The 23,311-nt window shown below is 40.4% G+C and overlaps 1 protein-coding gene across 2 annotated transcripts in view; it reads left to right on the top strand.

Moving 5' to 3' along the window:
- tfpia (tissue factor pathway inhibitor a) overlaps window positions 1-23,261 on the top strand; it is a 29,534-nt gene extending 6,273 nt beyond the window's left edge. The window contains exons 2-7 of one of the 2 annotated variants that reach the window (XM_046404156.1): window positions 11,507-11,707; window positions 17,990-18,166; window positions 19,052-19,129; window positions 19,666-19,725; window positions 22,024-22,212; window positions 22,337-23,261. In XM_046404156.1, the coding sequence (XP_046260112.1) occupies window positions 11,507-11,707; window positions 17,990-18,166; window positions 19,052-19,129; window positions 19,666-19,725; window positions 22,024-22,212; window positions 22,337-22,404 (773 nt within the window). In that variant the 3' untranslated portion in view covers window positions 22,405-23,261. Of the gene's footprint in view, window positions 1-11,503; window positions 11,708-17,989; window positions 18,167-19,051; window positions 19,130-19,665; window positions 19,726-22,023; window positions 22,213-22,336 lie in introns of both variants that reach the window. The other variant, XM_046404155.1, reaches the window with a different exon arrangement.
- The last annotated feature ends 50 nt before the right edge of the window (window positions 23,262-23,311 follow it).

Below are 23,311 nucleotides of genomic sequence, written 5' to 3'. Positions count from 1 at the left end.
CTCGTTCCTACCGATGTTTTAAGCTTAATTTACTGAGCTGATGGAGATGCTGTAGCTGAAGGTTACTTTACTGCTTTTCCACTGGTCTGACTCTGAGAAATATGAATCAGTGCTGTTTTGGTTGCTGGTTAGAAACTGGCTAATTTTTTATAGGTTTTGGTTTTGGAGATCACTCCGTGGCCAAAAAGCAAATAAAAGCAATCCTTTTGTTCAGATGTCCCTCCATCTGTGTGTGTGCACAGTGTGTTGTACCTCTAAGGTGTGTGAATAGTGAACAGTGTCTGCAGCTGGGGATACATTATTAGTGTCTCTTTGTAGCTTACAGGAAGCTTTAATCTCTTGAATGTTGGCACATTATTAAATAAATATTTTGCATCTTACACAGAGGGTGAATGACACCAACAAGGATGCTAATTAGGGATGCAGTCAGTCTGAGTCACGCCATCATGACTCATTCACTTTGGTTTGTTTCAGAAGATAGTGCTATCTTCTCTGAGCCCAGAAAGTTTTAGAAATAGAGTTCGACCGGCCATCTGCAGATTGATAACGCTATGCTATCATTTCCTGTATGAGCTGTCCTGAAACTAACTGTAAACTTTGTTTAAGGGAGAGCAGTTCAGGAAATGATGCGTCCTACAGGATACTGAACTTGCTGGAGATAACTGCTAGTCACTTGGAAAAGTGCAACATAAAGACACCACATATTCAGTGATGTCCCACTGCTTGTGTTGTTGTGTTATTTCACTATTTTGCAATGATTCTTAGAAAATCAAACTTCAAGGTCATTAAAAAGCAACTTGTAGTCGCGCTGAGACAAAAGTATAGCGCAGATATGACCCGATATGTTTTGGTAACTGAAATAAAACACCTCTCGGCATAAGACGGCGTGCAGACTAATTGCTTTGCAATCACCAACAGCAGCAAGTGTCAGTTAAGTGTATGAAAGGTTTAGGTAATAAAAGAAAGAGGTGAACTAAGTCTGAACTTGTTGAAGTAGCGCTTAGAGAAGATGAATGATGAAAGAGTGATCGCTTAGTCTTCACTCATGTGTCAGCTGGGACGAGGTGGGAGTGCTCAACGGGCTCCTTGTTTTGGACTGCTGGATGTTAACTGACTCTGCAGTTGATGTTTCTGCACAAAAATTGGCTGAGGTTAAATTAACAACAAGCTTATTAAGTGTACTAAGATTTAGCAAAGGTAGAATCAGAGGTTGTAGTTTGTTGTGTTTGGATCTGTCTTTGTTTATCTTCAGCCAAACTGTAACTTTGAGGGCACACGCACAGCAAAGCTGAGTCCAATTTCAGGCAGGTTCATCAAAACAAGATGTTGCTCAACTCCTGTGCAGTACACCACGCTTCATTTCACCGTTTCAGCTATCCTGCTTTCATCGGGGCAGCACTATCAGCTGTACAAGACCTTCAGTCAGATGAACCACCATCCAATAAAGCAAAAGATAACAGGAAAAATGCAAACTATGCCAGCAAGATCCTCCTCTGCAGCATCTTCAGATTGAAATAGTGTGGCTGGCTGATTATTTAAGCCTGGTTAAACGTATAAAATGTTGGAATTCAGTTGCGTAGCTAACAACAGAAATAAATTCAGAGTGTTATTATTAGAAATGTGGTATCTGTGAACACATTCTAAGATTCTACTCAGATTAAAATGATTAAAACGCGTCGTGTTAATCATGTAAGTTTGACAGCTTGACCCAGCAACACCCAGTGACCCAGCTGTAACACACAAACACTCCTGTGGGAGTGTTTGTGTGTTTGCCTGCAGTTGAGCCTCTCAACTCACACCTCTTAGTTGTTTCTGTTACTTTCTGTTTCTTTATGAAGCAGATTAATTGTAAACCTGAGATTCCAGCAAATGTGCTTAGTTTTAGCTCAAGTTCAAACATTTTTAACATGTGCTGGTGCCTGCTCGAGGACAGAGAGGCTGCAGACACGGCTGACAAAATGGAAACAAAAACGAAAGCAAACTTAATTTCAGCCGTACATTAAGTGCATTTCTGTGTAATAACTTGCTCCTTAGGTGTGATCCCAGCAGCAGGAGGGTCAATCCCTCTCAGGAAACCATGCAGCTCTGGAGAGTTGCACTAAAGCTCACTGATTACCAATAGAAGAAACATTACCTTTTTTTCCTCATTTGTATTGTCTGAATGATAACCTGCGTTGCAGAAAAAGGCTGCTGTATTGATCCTCTTTTCTAATAAAGAGTGCATCTACAGTACAGATCGGTCGAAGATGACATTTGCACAGACGGAGAAGGAGCCACTTGCTCTCGCTTTCTGTCCGTCCCATTGATTCAGCTGTGTAATCACATTCACATCAAAGGAGAGGAGGCTGAGGCACAAACCGTCATGACTGCCGCCTGTGGCGTCCTCGAGGGTCCGTTCAATGTTTGACAAAAGATGGCTTCATTTTGTGCTAAGTAGTGAAGATGCATTTAGAGTGTTTTTCTTTAAAGGTTATTATTTTCATGTGGTAAATGGTCTCAGTGGTTGTTCAGAAACCTGCAGTGTAGTCTAACCCTGCAGGATTTTTGTATAATTGTTAAGATGTTGTCTTTTTCTTATTTTCTAACTGCAAATAATCTTGACCAAACAACACATTCTGAAAGCACTGCTCTCACATCACATCAGTGTGATGGTATAGATACGGAAAAGGCTTATATTTAATTCATATAGAATTTCTGATTTAGCAATAAGATAGCACAGTGTCACAGTATTACAGTGAGTGCAATATGGATTATTTACAATTCAGATTCTTAGAAATTTTGATAATAAAATAAAACCCTGAAGTGTTTACACTAATCACTAATTCAACACCTTCCTATGCTTGTTGTAGGTCAAACCTACCATAGTAAGTATTCATGAGAAGGTGTTGACAGTGAAACATTGAGAACTTTAGTTTTTTGTTGACTTTGGGTTTTTCATGTGTTGTCATTGTCATTTGTCAGTAAGGCAAAAATCTCTAGTTGTTCAGTGAAGGATTATGTGCTCTGCTGTACGAGCAGTCTGTAGTTATACCTTTTAGTAAAACATTAAAGGTTCCACGGTTAAACGCTATAAACAGTCATATATGCCTGCCACAGTCAAGCTACATTAGACCTAAAGATAATGTGCGGTTGGCATCTGGGCTGGCGCAATTTGTCTTTAATGCCACTTGAAAAAGTATTTGTGTTTGGGATCAGTGGCTTGAGGTGAGATTGTATGGTGTGTGCATGTCTTTACAGACTTGTCTACCTTACTGTGTGTGTGATTTGTTGTGTCGTTTGTTTACTTATGTGGCTTTTTCTAATTAGAGCTCATCCGCAGTTACACGAGGCCCAGTTCAAGTTTTCCTCAAGGGGACAATAAATAGTAATGATGATAAAGCATTGAGGTGACAGTTTTGTCTTTAAAGTTTATCCTTTTCATGCAGGCTTCCCTGACTAATAGGCTCTATGTTGTAGCAGCTGAAAAATAATAAGCATCAACTCATATTTATTTATGTGAAAAACACAGGACATGTGAGATGGGACTGGTTGAACTGAGCCTTTGTTCGAACTGTGCCCTCCGTGCTGCATGCTTTGGATGCACATGTTGGATTAGAAGCGCTGTGTGTTCCCACCCCTGCATTTGATCCCTGATCTTGTGGAGAGAATCACATGGCGTGACCATTCTGCTAGCTTCTAATAGCACAACAGCTCAAAGGTGCACAGAGGTGAGCCACCTGCATAGCTTTAAGCTTGGCTGGTCTTCTGTCGTGTAGGGCTGTGGGATGAATGGCGTGATAGGCCGGGCGCCAGTTCATCTTTACCTTCACTTTAATTGACGAGGAGTGACACTTTGTTTGCATCTCTGTTTTCGATGATCATTTACAAGGAGCTCAGTTTGAATTAAGTTTTACGTGTTAAAAGATCTGAGACAAATAAACAATTTGGTACATTAGCAGGGTGAAGAAACCTGAGCAGCAGCAGCAGTATAATTAAATATCTAAACATATTCTCAGTCACTATCAACCAGAGAAGCTTCAAAAACCTTGTGAGTAAAACCTCTAAGAAACTGCAAGATTTTGCTGGCTTTCTGTTTAACGTAGGTGTTAAAAATCAGTCTGGCTGGCCAGGAACTCAATCCCATTGTTACTTTTCTCTCCACAGGTTCGTCTGTCCCTCATAGCTCTTGTTATGTCCTATGAAATTCCTATTGGGCCAGCATTACAATAATAAGTTCTACTGGCCCACATCAGCTTACAAATTAGCAGCTGCTCACCAGTTGTTACTTTGCCACTGTGTGAGATTTTAATTGTCATTATATTTTACATGATAGAGAATTTTTTATAATAAATCATTTAATCAAATTCTAATATGCTGGCGGTGTTTGTATTGAAAACCATTCGATTTTTCCACCCATTCAACATTTTCTGTTACTGGTGTGAACATTGCTGCTCTTTTTGTCATTTGGTTGTTATTGTAAGTGATGCAATGAATAATTCACTAAGTGTTTTGTAACTGGGACATTCCCAATTTGGCAGATGGTGCCTTGGTACTTCCTTCCCTACAGGCTTGTGCAACTTATGGCAAACTTATGTTCACATCATTGTTTGCCATATGCTCCTTCTGGACTGAGAAGTTGCCATCTTCTGTCAAATTAAAGGGACAGACACCAAGTTGCTCCCAGAGATGCATGCTTGATTTCTTGCAAAGACAAGACCATTTGGAGGATGTGTGTCGCCAACCTGCAGTTCAGCTGATCGAATACACCCCCATTAGAGCGCAGCTCAAGAAAGGCACTTGGTCCAATTGATTGGCTGAGAAGCCACAAAGACAATCTCTAAATTGGCATTGAGTGGGACTGCTCGGTTCGGCAGCGGTCAGACTTTGCAAATGTCAGAGCACGGATTTGGCAGAATCACTGAAGCGAGACGGATTTCTGGTTCCCACTATTGTTTTGTTATCCGGAGCAAGTGGGAAGCAGGTAGGGGCTCAACTTAGATATTACAAGGAAAAGATAATGCCATTGCAGACAGCAAGAGCTTGGAGTTTTCCACTACTGAGCTGCTAGTGGAATAAAGTCAGCTGATAAAAACAACTGTTTAAGTTTGCAGCAGTTAGATATCGGGAAGAGTCAAAGCCATGAAAAGTCAGATTTAAAGTTTGATTTTTTTTCTGTCCAGAGTCTTCCGTTTGAAAGAGCAAAACAAAAAAAAATCAGAAGTTGCTGGTGGAAAAGGCAAGCTGAGATGAATATAAAGCTGGCTTGGCACAGACAAATGGGTCTACAGAAGCTATCGAGTTGTGGAGCGACAATTAACTCGCTCACTGCATTCCTCCTCCCTCACCACCTGCCATTCCAACACACGAGCTCTGATTAAAAATGCATGGGCCTCACAAGCCTTTTAGAAAATTAATAAGGTTTCCTTGCGGTACTACTTGTTAGAGCAAAATCAGATAAAACACAAAGGCTCACACAGAGGGAAGGTATTATATGATCTATGGTGTGACTGTACCATGAGGGCAAAGTTTTCCACTTGGGTGTCTCCAGCAACAATCAAACCACCAGTCTGGGCAGAGTTTGTGTCACGCTCTATGTACTAAACCATACAGGACCAGGCCTGTTGCTGCCCAAACACAAAAACTAGGTTCACTGCTCACTGAGTCTTCAGGGTAGCCCCCGGTCTGTTTCCCGACCACACAATGCGAGCTCTCAAAGCTTTAATTGTTCGTCAAAATGGCAACAGTTTTCTCCTGGAGGCATGAACGTGCCCGTGTTTCCTGGGGATTTCTTTGATCTGCTGGAGATTGTGCCTTGGAAGGTGCTAGAAACCCACTTTGATCTCCCAACACGAAACACCATAGGAAGGGTTCTCCCTGTTTGCTGCAGGAATGAGGTCATCTCTCTGTAGCTGCTTAAAGGCCAGAGACTATTTCCTTAATGAGCTGAATTTATTTGTTTCTTTTTAGTTTTCTTATACCCCTTCTTTTTTTAAGTTTCTCTTGTTGAGTTGATCCAACCCATATTTTGCTGCTGGTAGCGTGGGAGCCATGCACATTAGATATCTTCACACTTGATGTAAGCGTTGTTAAAGGAGTTCTGCTCATATTTCACCCAGGGCGTCTTATCATAAAATCTAAAGTGAAACAAAACAAATCAAAAAAACCTAAAATGTGTGAGACTGAACCGCCACAGCTTACTCACCAGTTTGATTCCACTTGGCGGTCCCAGTTTGTGACATGTACATGTTTGCTCATAAGGAAGCCATGTCTTTAACTAAGAGTAAATCCAGTTTATTAGTATTATTTGGCATTCTGTGTGGAGAATATACCATTGAAGCATGTTTCTGTTTGTGCTTCTGTCTAGTGGATTTACTGTATGACTAGAACATAAGGTGTCATTCAGACCAATCCAGGCATTGTGGTGAAAACACCAGTCCTCCCATTCATTTTTAGTGTCCATATTTCATTTGGTGACACCAACATTCCACATTTCTGTAGGTTCTTTGTGTTCTTACAGAGTCAATATTATTGACCAAAGGAATTTGACTAATAGATAGTGATTGTCATTGTGCCATGTGATGAAGCTCTCCATCAGTCCTCTGCACTCCTCTGTAAGTGAAGACAGCATGTTTCTCACTGGAAATGTTTAATATAATGAGAACTTCCATTTAGCCCCCAAAAAATATTCTTAAACGTTTTATTGAATGATGAGTCTGGACACACATGGAAGCTGCAGCTTGACTGGGAGCTGTCATTGTAGTTTCAGTCACCTCCTCTACACACTCTCCTGACACATTCGTAGAAACAGTCATGGAAATATTTCTGACAGTTAGCATTTCTCAGACTTCCTTTGTGGGCTGGCTGTCGCCCAAAATGACATACAGTGGCAATGGATTACTGGAATATTTGTCTCTAGGAAATATTTATGGTAAATAGCCTATGTTGGGAGACAACTTTCCGCCTGTTAAGAAGTTATCTAGTTTATACACTGTAACCCGAACCTGCATAAAACTGGACTTACTGGTCACTCTTTGTGCTGACAGATTGTCGCAGACACACATTAGTATGTGGCCTAGCTTTATTAAGGCTATAAATAAGCCGCACTGCAACCCTATTTTAAAATAATAGGTTCAATCTAAAGCATAAGGGCTTTAGATTGAACTTTCTCCATTAAGAGAAAAAATATACGTACTGTTCTGAACACATAAATCCAGTACTGTCCATAAAGTTAAGAAACTTTATTGAAAACAAATCAGAAGTTGTAGTTTTAAGGTCAACACAGCAATCCATTTGGAGCCTCTTATTATTTTGTTGAAAGTGGAATGGCAGCCTTTAAAATTTGAATAAAATGACGAATAAAGTACACACACAAACACACAAATACACACAGTGAGGGTAGCCGTGCCCTGAGGCCAGCGGACAAAGGGCTGAGGGTGAGTCACAGCCTGTCCTAAGGTTTTACAGCTGAACTCAGGGCTCGGCTCTGATAAACTCTGACAGCATTTCTTACGTCGCAGGCCTGTTAACGCTGATGCCACTGATGCATGCACCCTTTTGGCTCCTTCACCAGAGTATTCACATACTGCTGTGACCAAGTGTTGTAATCTGTCATATGTTTATGTGATGGAGTTTGTGCTCTCTTCTTCATGAACCATTTAACAAAGTGAGTTACTAAAGAAATTTTGATGACATCACCACATGAATGTGCCTCTTCTCACTCAAACATCCAAAAAAGCTGCATGTAAAGAAAGCATGGATTTAAAAAAGCATGGAAGTGTTTTCTCTCGTGGAGACTAAAGTCATGTAGTTGAGTCTGCAGATGACAAAGCTACTCGGAGCTGTCAAGAATTTGACACTGCTCTGCTTTTTGTCCTCTCTGCTCTTGCTGTCGACATGTTTCACTTTCTCAAGCTGTTTTATTAGTATCATGCTTTACTGTCATCCTGATAACGATGTGTGCTTTGGTGGTGGTGCTGAGTGATCAGGAATGGTTTTGTTTTGTTTTTGTTTGTTTGTTTTATTGTGCTATGGTTTCTGTACAGTGAGTGCTTAAGCCCCCTCTTGCTAAACAGAGAAATGGAGATACAGGATAATCTTCTGGTATACTGAACAAGCTGGGACTGGACCTCAAGCGGACTCAACTTGCCCATATCTGGAATTATAGAGGTGCTTGGCACAGTACACGCGTTGAGCAACTCAGATCTTTATCCAAATGTGTGAGTGTGTGTGCAGGTCCTGGCCAAACTGAGCCTGTCAGCAGTACCCAGAAGATCTGTTGCCAGTGGAAATTTGACGCAACTAAAATCCGTTTCCCTATTCTGCACAGTCCATAATTCAAGGAGCTGGCTGATTAGTTGGTTGGCTCCTGCAGTTTTTTGCTGATGCATTGTGTGAGTAGGACTATATTTATTTACGACCTGTTCAACAACGTGGAGGTTTCCTGGTGACAGATCTGGAGCCTTGGACGGATTTGTGAAGTGCACTGAAAGGGCTATTTGCATTCAGAGCCATTGAAAGGGCTGTTCAGATCCCCTCTTTTTCAAAATCTGTATTTCATTATACTTCAGAGATTAAATACAAGTTTTACTTTATTTATTAAAGCGGAGATTCTCAAAGTTTTGATGACTGAGTGCCAATTTAGTCAGCCAGCATTATGAGTAAGAGGCACACAGGGAAACCATGAACTCATCATCAGATTTTGGTCTCATGTCATTACAGTTGTTTTAGGGGGGCGCCCCACCATAGGCTAAAGCTGCTTCTCTAACATGGGATAGCCTACCTAAAATAGGGTCGTCTCATACATAATTAAATTATCAATACTGTCAATAGAGTCACGTGATATTTGTGTACATGATATCTCATTAAATTAGTATAAACATTTATATATATATGTGTGTGTTACATTTATGCATATATTTGTTACATTTAGGTGCAGGCTAAACAAAGTTTTTGAATAAATAACAAAAATTATACCGACTGAAAAGCACCTTGTTATTATAACCGAATGAATGAAATGAACATGATCAACCCCTGGGCCACACCACACCCTGAGCGTGAACATAACTTTACTGGCAGTAAATAACTATAAAGAATAACTGCTTGGGACCTTGTCTATGTTAAACATCCATTCCAAGTTACAGTCAAAAGACGTTTAATAATTTACTATGCATGCATGTGTCTCTGTCCGTTCCTCAGTGACCATTTATGGTTACCTGCAGAGAATTTGGTTGTGTTTCTTTTGGGCTGCTTCACAGTACCTCCGTCTGGACATTGAACACAAGTGATTGAAGAACACATTGCATATTTAACTTTGGTCTGTCTCAGACAAGCAGAAATCAGTAGGATGGACATGTTTTCTTCCCTCTTCTAGGGCAGCCAAAGTCTGGCTTACTGAACAACTTATTTTCAGATTTCACAAAAGACCAGTCCGCACCACGTTTTTTCCCCAAAAGGAATGACTCAGTTGTAGTGATGGTACCTTGAGGCATCCATTGAGAGTAAATAATCTCAACTTGTCATTATTTCTCTGTAAAGTTTGTTCAGTGTGGTTCAGCTGTGAGGTATGTTTGCATAGCTAAAATGGGGTTGGGTTCTAGACGGAGAGCCTGATTGCCTGTGTTGCAGTGTAATTTCTCCTCTGCTAGACGGCCCAATATTGCAATGCTTATCAGACACGACAACAAGAATATAAATAAGAAGTACCACAAGTCTCTGCAGGGAAGCCCTGCCGCCCTCACTCCAACCCCACAAGCAGCAGCAATACCACAGGTCAGATGGAAGGAATGAGATTGGTAGCATTTGATTGGTGTCCCTGGTTATAACTTGGAGGGGGTGAAAGAGGAAGGCAGGTTGTTGTGGTGAGCCTCATTACCTCAGCTGGCAGAGGGACTGCGCTGATAGCACAGGGCAGGGTGGGTCCATTACAGGATGTGCTTTGATAGAAAAATAATTGAATGTTTGTTTACGAAGCTTCAAGTCACACCAGAAAAATAAATAGAACTGGAAGATGATTAAACTGCTTATGAGCTTAGTGATTTAAAAAAAAAAAAAAACAACATATTTGATCACTTTAGCGTTTAGATCCATTCTAGAGTCTCTGCAAGAACACAAAAATATTAGTTTGAGACTCAGTAGCCAATAAAAATAAACCCAAGTGTTGCCTCTTGTATCTAATAGACATGTTAAGTGATTTTCTGACATCTCAATTACCTCCTGTTGTCCTGCTGTTGTGCTGCTGTAAGCTCCTGGGATCGGTCAGCCTTGGAGCCGGGCGCTGTGATGTTGGGCTCACAGAGTAGAGAGGACTGAGCTGGAGAGTAATCAGATTATGTAGAATGGGTGAACTATGAATTACCGACTTTTTGGCTCATTGCCAGGGGTTGGCAAGCTGATTGATGGACTAGTCCTCTTTCAGTGGTGAGTAACTTTGAATGTGGGCATTTTCTGAATTTATGAATACGCTGTGGGCCAGATGACATGTTGGAGTTTGGCTGAAAACTCACATTCACATTCCGGGTCATTGCTTGTTCAACTTTTCCCCTTTTCTCCCCTTTCATGTCACTCTCCACTCTGTGCTGATATCATGTAAAAATATATGCAGAGAGATCATATAACATCAAAGTTATTGAAAATGAATGTGTCCAATGAAGAAAGACATTTTTAAACACTGCCACTCAAGTCTCAGCCCTCTGCAAATCCCTTTGGACAGAGATCCCTCGCTTGTCAGTGCGTTTTGAAGTATCCGCGCAGCGACGGGCGGGCATAACAGAGGCCTGACCTAAAAACAGCAGGGATGAGGGCAGAAAAAGCCAGTTCCAAGAAGCATGCTGAGCTAGTGATTTAACATGCACAACAGTGGCTAGTAGAGCTCAGAAGGTTTTATGTCACCTTTTTCCAGTCTGACACACCACCTTTTATGAATGAGAAGGGCCGTAGGCTTTGTCTTTGTCCAGCAGAATATTCACCATGCACACATTGATCAGACATGCCCTCCACAGCAGACAGAATATTTTAAAGACACACGATCTGCTGCAGTGTAAACTATCGTGTGGTGTTCTGTGAAATTCCAGCTGCTTTCGCGCACCACCCCCCTTCCAGCTGCCACCTGCTTGGATCTGTTTGTTTACTGGGAGTTTCGGGTGCTTTCTGATGGTTTCTTGTTCTCACTTAAGATGCAAAGCAAATAAATAAATAAATAAAAAAAACACCTGTAGGCCTAAGCCGAAACCAGATGCTGCGTTCTGAGTATCTGATAAAAATGGTGGTTGAGTGACTTGACTTGCATTATTAGGTATTCCATCTGAACATTCAGTCAGGTCGCACAGCTCACCAAGGAAAACAATTAGCTGTCAGACCATACACTGAAGTCTTTTAGAAATTATACTGGCATGCAGCTTTACCGTATCTCATAGCCTGGGGTTACAGTTTGATGCTGTGACCTAATTTCTTCCCATACACACACAAACCCTTTTTAGAGCGCACCAAGAAGCCAAGTACTAAAACTTGTCTTTCTGTACCACCTCAGCAGATGAACCGCAGCCCGAGCTCTTCATCTTCAATGAGTTGTGCGCCCTCAAGAACGAGCCGGGGCCTTGCAAGGCCATTAAGGACCGATTCTTCTTCAATATCGACACTGGACGCTGTGAGCCGTTTGAATATGGAGGCTGTGGAGGTAATGCCAACAACTTTGAGACCTTGGAAGCTTGTGAGGACACGTGTGTCGTCTCTGGTGAGTCTGACCCCTTTTGGCTGACACGTACGACTACATTAACAGCATGTTTCCAGAGATTCTCCTTTATACTCTGAACAGATTTTACTGTCACCACCTGCAGTTAGCAGTGGCACAGACATGGACCTCGACATTGTTGATTTAAAGGGATTAGCCTTCATAATTGCACACAGGACAAGGATGTTGTAGCAAATGGTCGGTTTTGTTTCAAGGACTTTTGTTACTCATTAGGCTTGATCGCCACCTTGGGCATAAAACCCTATTAAGTCATTTTGTTGGTATACGCCAACACATTAATTCTGAACAGATTTCCTGAAGGCATCTGGTTAATGAGAAATATGGGCACGGCCAGCGCTGTATTATTCATAGGTTACTCATAGTAAGTAAGTAGTAAGTTAAAGTTGAATTAGTTGACAGAAACTGACAACAGAGTCTGTTGTTAATGATACAGTCTAAAAAACAACCGAAACCACCAACAGCCGACAAACAAAATGCTTAGTTTGTCAATTACACATAATTAAGAGTGTGTATACGTCTACTTTAAAGGTTTTCATTCAACCAGGACTGTAAAATATCCTGGCATTGAAATGTTTTCATCTTTCACTTAGAATGAAATGAAAATTGTAGCTAAAAATACTTTCCCCTCACTGGATTCTGAATGGTTGTAGGGAAGAGCCGTGGCAGTGTTCCCAGGTAAGTGTTCTGCTCAGAGTAATTCTGATGAAAACATCCAGATATTTATAACAGGGAATCAGTTTATTTCCTTCACAGCATCCTGAAACACTGTGGGTGATGTGCCTGCAGCACATAGATAGGATTGAGCCTGGAAATTATGTGTATCAGTTCCAGTAACACTGATGGTGTGTTTGTGATTTTTGGATTTAGATCTTCAGTATTGTCATAAAGAGCTGATGTGAGTGTCTCAGAGACAAGAGGCAGCTATATGAGCATGCAGACATAACGTGTTCCTTTTTCCTATTTTCACTCCGCCGTCAACATATCTGTGGTTTTCCTCTTCCTCAGGCGCGAGACAGCCGAGTGCCACGGTTACGTTCAAGGATATTATGTGGTAGCCGTTAGAGGTCTTCTGTCTTTTTGCATGACTGATGCAAACGGATGCACATAAGCAGAAATCTAAATCCTAGATCACACACAGTGTTGAAATTTGATGTTCTATAGCACAGCAAAAGCCCTTGAAGGTGAGAGGTGGCTGTGTGAATGTGAATGTGAAGAGATGGACTAAAAGGAAAGGAAAACTGCGTCTTCCTTAGCTAGTTTTTAACACCTGCTTTGTGTCGCTCAGCACTGCACTTAGCTGCTGTTTACAGGATGTCAGTAAATATATCGTAATACTGCTGCTCTTTACAAGCATCCGAAATCACAACATTTAGGCCTTCAGCTACCAGTGATTTTATCCGCAGTTGGTTCAACAGCCCTTCAGGCGAGCAGAGTGGTGTTAAGATATGCATGTGAAAGTCAAAAAGGAAACTGGAGAAGAACACCTTTCTCTCACCTTTGTATGGTCTGTAAGTGTATTTATCATCCGCAGCAGGAAAAACAATGCATCTTTAATGCTCAAGCTCGTCTGATCCACGTGAAATATGCCCTCACATGTAACGCACTAGCACATCTATCAAAGTATTCAGATTCCATGTTATTCTGTGATGTGACTAAGTGTTTTCTCCCTCTGGCAAAGAATGACCTTCAGCTTCTTATTCCATACTGTTTGATACGTTATGCACACAGGAGAATCATGAATGAATCTGGCAGACGCTGTCATATACAGTAGATTCCTCCATTGTATGTCCCCTCGTCAGTCTCCACACAAACAACCTGCACTACAAAGACAGTTCATCTGTCTATCCATCCATCCATCCATCCGACTTTCATAAAAAGCTTCATCTATGAACATGTATCCACTTCCCTTTAATGCATCCATGAGTGATACAGTGATATGAAGATGTCATCCTCGTTGGCTGCATCTTAATTTCTTGCATACTAACTGTAAGTATGGAATTGGACCTCAGCTGTATTTTACAAACAACAGACATGAGTGTGATCGCTGTAAAACAAATGAATCCATCAGTGAGAAAATCAGGTAGCCTTGAGCTCCACTGCACTAAAATGAACAATCTTGTCTGGCTTATTAAGTTTGATGTATTTGTACATGGATTTAAAATCATACTGAATTAAGATCAGTCTTTTATTTTTACTGAGCAGTACAATCCATTGATATTTTTCATGTGATCCTCATCCAAAGATATAAAATCTTTGGTTAATATGATGTTAAATGGTTTTTTTTGGTCTTTATACAGTACACACATGCACTGAATTCTTGCCTTTGCGACTAAGAAGGATTTTATTTAACGGCTACAGACATTTAAAAATGTCATCTCATTTGCACAGAAAGCAGCTCTCAAGGGCTAACGTCTTCTGCAGCAGGGCTGTTATCATCAAATCAGTGACATTTTAATTCCCACAAAGAGCACACACTACAAAAACACTCAAAATTATTCCTCTGATCGGTTAGTAATACCTTCTGCCGTGCTGATGTTTCTTACACGTGCTGACACTGTCACAGGCAGCTTGACAAGAATGTTCTTGTAAAGGTCGCAAACCAATGTGAGGAACATTCTGACTGCCTGGGACACTTTTGTTCTTTTATGTCTGAGCCTGGCAAAGGTTTTCTTTTTTTCTTTCTTTCCAGCCACGATGTTTTACTGAAATCCCAATGAGTCATACCCATTGTGTTCCAGAATCTTCCTCTGGACTGATGTCCTCTTGCTAGAAGAGGTCGGAGACACAAACACATGTGCTTCTATGTGACAGTCCAACTCATTTTTCTTTCTTAGCCCAGGGGCTCTGCTCAGGCTGTGAGCACAGACATTGTTAAAAAACAAAGTAAGCAAAGGGAAAAGAAAGGGGGCAGAAAAGCCAACAGCACAAACAATGTGATGTTGCTGGAGGTGGCAGACTTGGGTAGGTTATTAAGGAAATCTGGGCTGGATAAAATGTGAGCATAGTACTTTGTAGAACTGAAACAGTTTATTAATCAGTTAGTCAGCTGATAGAAAATTGATCACCAAGGATTTTTTTTTTTGTTTTCAGTTCCTCAGTTTTGACTTTTTCCATTGCTTTTCTCTGGTAGTGTATATTAAAGCAAAAATCCATGCTGTTAATTGAACAAAAGGCTCTTTTTTAAAGAAATAACCACAGGTGTAGTTCTAAGTATCGGAGTGCACCTAATAAATTGTGGCTCGGTTCAAAGGTTATGTAACCATTGTTCATGCAGTGGCAAGTTTGCATTCATTAGTTGACTATAACTGACCACAACTGACTAATGAACACATGTGGCTTGTGTTTTGAATGATCTGATTTGCTTACTTGTGCCAAGCAAATGAGGCCACATTCAAAACAACCATTCTGAGCCAAAGTTGCAGCGCAGGCAGAGGTCAAGGTCAGAGGATGTTAGATAGCTACAGACTGGGCAAAAATAATTTAATTTACTTCACTGCTCAGAAGCTACCAGCAGCTGCTGGCGACTTTTAAGGCAGACTGCTTTCTTGCATGTTACTCAATAATTCAGTTTGCATTGTGAATCAATGATAAGGCCTTGAGGGTCAATATGACAACTTTGACTATCCATGTTTTTGTTGACTCTCTTCCATGTAATAGACTATACTTGAGTGATGATTGGATGTTCAGGTGGATAAAATACTGGTAAAATTTCCTCACCAGGAGAGGAAAAATTGATGTCATGTGGTTCCATGATCTGGCAGCACTACACAATGGAGATAACATACTCGTCTTTGCCTGCATTAATCCTTAACCTTCCTGGACACCGGGGCTTCGATCCCACCAGATTTATGAAACACACTTTACAATATGTGACAGCAGTAACATCATAACAAAGTAATCAGGAATAAAAGCCGAATAGTCTGATATGTCTGCAGAGGTCAGTGTATTTCCATGTGATTGGATTACGTCTGTCTCTATCCAGGAGCAACTGCGATTTTTACGCCTGAGTTCATTTCTTTTGCTTAAATTTCCATTCCATTAGAGATCAGTCGTCTCCCTTTTTCCACAGGAGGCCTGACCAAGATGGTGTCAGCACTTTTAGAGGCAGAACAACAATCAGCTTTCAAAACCTGTTGAGATATATTGGAGAAAAATGAAGGAAGGAAAACAAGCAGTGAGAAATCATTTGAGCAAGTGAAGAGATAAAGGACGATGGGATAATACAAAGTTGTTGCAAATAATTAGTTTGTTAGTATTCAATACATTAATCGTGTATTGTCTTAAAATGCCATCTTACCGGGGATGACACTTCAAGTGGCCAAAATAAGAAAAAAGAAGGAAAATATGTGTTTGTTCATACACAAACCCAGCTCCCACTCACAATCATTCGAGCTGGTCTTAAATGTTGAAGTCTGTTTTGCTGAAACACTGTTGTTCCCCTTGGATAGCAGCCGAAACTCTCTGGAACGATGAACCGTAGGATTCTGTGCTGGAAAAAAAGAACTAACCGATAATTCTCCTCATAACACAAATCACCTCTTCCACCTTCACAGCTCTGATAGAAAACTGTGTTTCTGAATTATTCATCGTTACTTTGCTCTAGAAAGTGTGTTAGACTGCCCTTTGACACATCTTTTCGCTCATGCTTTTAAGTCAAAGGCACCTTATAAATGTGTTTAGATGTTACAGTGATAGCCTCTTAATCATGGGCACCTTTCACCAGACTGCGGATATTCAAAACCTTCACAGTGATATATAAGGCTATTAAAATTGTGGTTGTGTGTCTTTGTTTATATTTTGTAGCATGTTTTTAGTTTATCTCCCCTAGAATTTAACATATTTTTTTACGGTAGTGATCCTTGCTCAGTTTGTACTCACTAATCCACTGGTAGGTTGTTGCAGTTTTAAAGGGGTTACTTATTTATTTCACTGCCTCAGCAATCTGTAAAGTTTCTCCTAATTGTTATTTTAAAACTGTAGATAGAAGAAGTAGTTTAAAAAAACAACACTTATAAGAATTTAAAGTTGAAGACACTTTTCGTCCAGGTTTTGTGATGGTTGTGATAGCAGTGCCCACCACCCAGTTACCCACAACAACTGGGCTATCTTTGAGTGCAAAAGTTACAAAGTAAATATGAAGAACTGCCATCAAGGAAAGGCAGACAAACTGTACTATTATAACAGCCTTACACAGTGAAAGAACTTAGATGAATATCAAACTGTAACTTAAAGCTGAAATGCTGGGATCCCAATACTCTGAGACCCGGGGATGATAATATATGCTAAGAAGTAGGAAATGAAAGCTAGAAGACTAGAACAGATATGACAGAAAAGAAAGCAGAGAAGGAAGACATGACAGAGGAGGTGATGTGGTTCACTGGGGACAAGGGAACATGAGTTTTCAGCTTGCAGAGAATACGTGAGAGTGAATCTGATACCTGACAGGAGAGGAAAATGTCACAGATGTACTGCTGAAGACACTGTGACTACGGCCTGCAGTTCATTTACTGATCCTTATGCACTGCACATGCTTTGAAGAGCTACATCTTCCCTCTGCATGTCTTTATTACTGTGTTCCTGCTGCATCTTGGTCTTACCTTGCAGGGGTTTTACTTTTCAAGACATATTTAGTTTCACTGTATTGAACTCTTTGTCATGATCTCCTTCAGATACACACACTTTATAGACAAAAGTATTGGGGCACCTGACCATTTCACCAATCTGGACTTTCATGACATTGCATTTTGAACACATAGACAGCTCTAACAGCTTCCACTCTTCTGTGAAGGCTTTCCACAACATGTTGGAGTGTTTCTGTGGGAATTTGTGCCCATTCATGCAGTAGAGCATTTGTGAGGTCACACACTGATGTTGGACCAAAAGGCCTGGCTCACAATCTCCGTTCCAGTTCACCCCGGGGTTGAGGTCAGAGCTCTGTGTGGGCTGGAATAGAAAAGGGCCTTCCCCAAACTGTTGCCACAAAGTTGTCCAAAATGTCTTGGTGTGCTGAAGCATTAAGATTTCCCTTCACTGGAGGTCAGGGGCTGAGCCCAACCCCGAAAAGCAGCCCCATAAAAATGTGTGTCTGCATACTTTTGTCTATACAGTGTATACTATATAAGCAAAAACTATCACTAGTTTTGTTGGAAGATATTTCATATGTGTGCAAAGAGAAACAAAGACATTTCATATATTCAACAATGAAGTGCTGCAATGGAGTCTTCTCTCAGTTCCTCATAAATGTTCTCCCTCTGCCTTTCCCAGACGACAAGAACCCGTGTCATTTAGCCGAAGCTCCTGGTCCCTGTCGAGGCCTGGTGACGCGCTACTTCTTTGACAGCAAGAGTCAGCAGTGCAGGCATTTCTTTTACGGCGGTTGCTTTGGGAATGCCAACAATTTCAGGAGCATGGCGGAGTGCCAGGCGAAATGTCAGAACCCAGGTAGGCCAGGTTGAACTTCTGTCCTTTTACAGGACAGCTTGACACACAAGTTGTCCAGACAGAAATATTGTGTGATTTTATTCTTGTGTAAATTTAGGCTGTTGAAGGCCATTAAGGCTATATAGAAGGAAACACATCTGCACCTCAGCCTTACAAACCAGCTGGAGAAGTCTGAGCCAAGATTTGTGGCTGCAGTCTGTGCCATTTTTACCTTGTCATCGTAAGGATTTTTTAATTTGGCCAAACAAGTAATTACTTTTCCTGCCTTTAAATCAAAGCTGTGTGTAAGGTGTTATTCCCATATGTTGGGACTCATAGACGGCTGATCGCTGCTGCTGCACAACAGATGAAAACTTATTTCACCGGGGTGACATAATCAAAATAGCTCTAGCCCAGAAAATTAACTTTCTGATGAATTTTAGCTGACCATGAAATCACATTCCACCTTGATTTAGCATTTAAATCGTTTTTAAGTGACCAAAGCACACTCAATTACGCCAGACTTAGGCACGACTTAGAAGCCATTTAGATATTGAAATTGTCAAAGAAAATAACAAGCAAGTCAGTCGGCTGTGACCAATTCTGCCGACAGCCTGTGTTGCGCTGAAAATCAATTGGGAAAGCTTTTTCTTTTTACTTTTTTATTAAATGGATAACAATTTCAGACAGATTCTGCCTGGTTTCATTAGTAGATTCTATCTGGTTGCAGACCAATGTGCTTTATAGTCTGATCATAATTAAATTACACTTACATTAATTATGACTGATTACTGGGGTTTAATGAGATCTAAGTATAGACTGATATAAAAATGCCAGTTCACAGTTCATGTTCTGTGGGCAGCCGTGTGTTCTCATGTTGTTGTTCTTGTTGTTTTGTGATGACAGTGAAACCTACCAAAGCCACAGAAGTCCACACACACCCTGCCAGGATGTCCAGAGTGGTGCAGCCCAGCATATTGACCAGTAAGTGTGAAAGTACATCATGTTCTACTGCAAGTGAGTGGTGGAAAGTAACTAAGCACATTAAGTTACAGTTTTGAAGTACTTATACTTTACTTGAGCATTTCCATTTTGTGCTACGTTATACTTTCATTACACTACAAATTCAAAGGCAAATATTTATATTAATTTATACTCCACTAAATCTTGGCTTGGCTAAGGACACTTTGATATGCAGCTGGAGCTGGGGATCGAACCAGCAACCTTCCAATATGGAAGCTCTACCTCATAAACCACAGCTGCCCCAAAATAAATTATGATGACATATTATAGATTAAAATAAATTGTTATTGATGTAATTTTTTGTTATTGATTGATTAAATAAATTATATTTTGATGCTAATACGTTTGTATTTTTACCTAAGTAAAGATTTAAATTCATGTCTTTTACTTAATATTCCTGCACTGTAGTATTGCTACTGTTGCTTACGTGTATTTCCCAAACTGTTGAACTGGGCAGTAATATGACGGATCCCTTGACACTTGTGTTTGTTTCTCAGGGGAACTGACCGTACATGAACCTCAGGTGCAACCAAATGACACAAATCAAGGAGCAAAAGGTAAGAAAGCCTAACTAAATGTAGGAATGATAGGCCCAAAAGTAACATTTCTCCCAGTATGACAGACAAGTGAGATGATGCTTTAATTGCACGCAATCAACATGAACATAAAGGTGTGTTTGAACGGAGCCCTGGTGTGATTATGTATAAAATCAAAGGAAAGATGCAAGTGGCCGGGAATAAACACGTTTCTCATGTGCAAACTGTGTTGAAGGCTCATAAGCTGAAAAAATCTTTCAGTTTGAGTAAAACAGTAAAAAAGTAAAAAATGCACAGACACCAGAGAAAAGAAAGAGAGAGGGGGACTGGAGGAAATGTGTGTATGTTGTTCCAGTAATGTATGTTCCTTTCTAGTTCACAGCTAACGTCTGTACTGTGAGCACGTCAGCTGGGTTATGATGCAAGACTAAAATTAGCTTTGCTTTCTGTCTGAAGGCATCCTAGGAATGAATTTCAGCCTGAGTAACGACATCAGAGATTAACCTGTTGTAATTACAGTTTTTGTTAGTTCAGTAATTGATCAGTGAGGGAAGAAATTGTGCCTAATACTTATTTTTTACGTAAATGAAGACAGCAAAGCACAAAGCCGAAGAAGTTCATTCACTGCAGACATCACAGATTAGATTAACTGTTGTAAGACGCAATGAAATCAGTCACATTGTCCTCAGAGGAGCCGCCGGTCCGTCCTGAATTCTGAATTCCGCTTACACTTGAAAGTAAGCAAATCCAGCTCGTTTATTAAACCAGTGCATGCTGCCAATAACTTAACTGTAATAAAATAAAATGCCAAGGTGCAGTGATGCATAAATGGCAGACAGCTTGCAAAATTGCTTCTGTTGTGCGAGGCAAAGGGCAGAAACAGAGTGCATCCACGTCTCCTTCCCACAGCCAGTTTGTCACATAATCCCACTAATTATTCTCTGTGTATTAGGAGTGAGGGAGCTTATATCGCGATTGTCCTGTTCCGAGGCTCCTTTGTGACGCAGCAGGAGAGCACAAAGGAGACCCTGCCTCCTTCAGCTATTCAAGGAATTATAATTTTAAGAGCTCAGTTTCACTCTTGTCAGAAAATATAGAGAGGGAAAGATTCAGAATGAGTTGGTCTCAGTGGTGCTCCCTGCTAATGTGTGATTAGATCTCCAGCCTGTGAGGAAAATACCTCTCAGGAAAGAATGCTGGCATTTAAGTAAAACTCCTTAGAGTAACGACAAATTATTCAGATCTTAATTTAGACAGATTTCAGGGATGGTATATGGTAATGATCTGTCTGGGAAATAAATATCAGGAAATGAGCATTTGAAAAGTCACAGACGCTGGAAAATGAGCATTGTAGAACTGGCACACAATCTCGAGCCTTTTGTCATTCTGCCAGGCATGTGATGAAATGTTAAAAACAAAGACTGACATCTTGTGGTTATTCGACGATGTACAAGATTGGAGCCAGAGGCTGAAGACCTAATGTGGATCCTACTGTCTAAACTAATCCCAAACTGAAGAAACTGAGAGTTGGTTCTTCCAAAACATACCAAACATGCATTAATACTTCTAGTGTTACAACATTTCATTTCCATCCAGCATATCCATTTTACTCTGAAGGGTTTCTCTATTTTGCAGTTTGATGTTTGCTGAGGTGAATTCAAAATGACTTTGTCATGAAATAAGTGGTTTAAGGGCATTTCCTCAAAGGTCCAATACTTACCACATTATTACTTAATTTGTTGTGGTCATTTGGATCAAAGAGATGGATTCATTTTAACTAAGCTGTCAATACATACTGATGACATTATTGATATCAGTAGTGACAAAACATTAGACGTTATGACTTCAAAGATGGAATGCTAGAAGTGTTTACCTATGAAAATCAATGTAGGAAAGACCCCTCATGAATGCTAACAACCGTTGCTACAGCTCAACCACAACCGTGTTTCTCACCGTGAAGCTTTAGAATAAATCAGAGGATAGCTTACAAAGCCCTGTGGGAGACCATGATAGCAACTCTCACTTCTTCAGATCTGCCAATTTAAGTCTGAGAGCCTGCAGACACTGGACAAAATCGATTTCAAAGTCAGACTGTGGCATAACATGTAAAGATATGAACCCATGTGGAGTCAAAAGCTAAGAAAATGTTGATAAAAAGCAAACAGGCATTAATATCCTGGAGGTGCAGTAGGACCTTACATCCTTCACCCCAGTGATGATTTACAGAATGATGTACAGGATGATAAACGTCATTTCAGATGCAGACTGACTGACTAATGACGAGCTTTGATATTTTCTGGCTCTTACTGTGATTTGCAGAGTTGAAGTCTCCAGAGATGTGCTTCAGGCCTGTGGAGCAGGGGACATGTCACGGTGCAGAGAGGAGGTTTGCATTCAACCCCAGGACCAAGAGATGCCAGATGTTTTCCTACAGTGGTTGCGGAGGAAATGAGAACAACTTCACATCCAGAAAAGACTGTATAACAAAGTGCATTCGAAGCAGAAAGGGTATGATTATGATTTGGAATTTAATATTCAGTACCGTTTAACTGTAGAACTTAATGGTAGGTGTCAGATATTTTAAATGTAGTTTTCTAAAATGCTGTTATTGTGTTGCTCTGTTCTGTTGCAGCTCATGACAAGAAGATGATCCGAATAAGGAGGAAAAACCTATTCAACATCGTTCATCGCTCCGTCTGAAAACTTGGCTTTGCTTTTGATCTGCAGAGCCGCATGTATTTATGTCCATATTTTATTTTTAGCTTCGCTCTTTTCTGTTGTGTTGTAGCGCTACAGATCTTGTATAAAAAAATCATTTAATTCTACCTGAATTAGTTTTGTAGTGACTGAGTGCAATTATCATCCTCATCCACATTAATTCAGTATATCAAACTGACAGAAAAACACATTTGTTTTGCTGATGTCTGATATAGCAGCTCTGTATACTGATGCTCTGTGTAGCATTGCTTTTGCATTCTGATATCCTTTTAATTTTCACGTTTCAAGGCTCTGTTATGATCATACTGATGTAAACATTTCACTGTAACTGCTATGGGAAACACCCAAGTTGCAGCAAGATTTTTTACAACAAAATGAATGCTTGATGCTTTTCTACACCGGTTTTGGTACAAGCCTACTGCTGTTTATCACCGTGAACAACAGCATTAGCAGATTAAACTGGTGGACAAGCCTCATTCTAGGATCAACGACAGCAATATATGCAATCCTCTCAAGCAAATACATTAATCAGAGTGACCTCCTCACAGCTATAAATCAATGAGAATATGGTCATGATTGCTTTATTTTTGCCAGATTAAAGATGAACACTCTTCTTTTTCCTTTGAAATCAATGATATTCACTTTCTTAAATCAATAGTGTAGTCCTGCTGGTGTTGTTTGTTGGGAGGAACAGAAGGGGGCAGTGTTGTGTAACTTAAGTTTTCAAAGAGATCGTTGGTAAGGCTGCACAGTATTCAGTTTTCTTGTTGTGTAACCATGGATGTAATGTATTCGACTGTAGAAGTTTATAGAATAAATTTCAACAAGTTTCTTCTCTTCCCTCTAGTTTTGTCTCATTATTAACAGTAAAACACAATAAAGTCATACA

Source organism: Scatophagus argus, chromosome 11 (assembly GCF_020382885.2).
Source record: "Scatophagus argus isolate fScaArg1 chromosome 11, fScaArg1.pri, whole genome shotgun sequence".
In the NCBI taxonomy this organism is placed as follows: Eukaryota; Metazoa; Chordata; class Actinopteri; family Scatophagidae; genus Scatophagus; species Scatophagus argus.
Note: the sequence above shows the minus strand (reverse complement) of the source record. Positions and strands in the feature narration are given on the sequence as shown.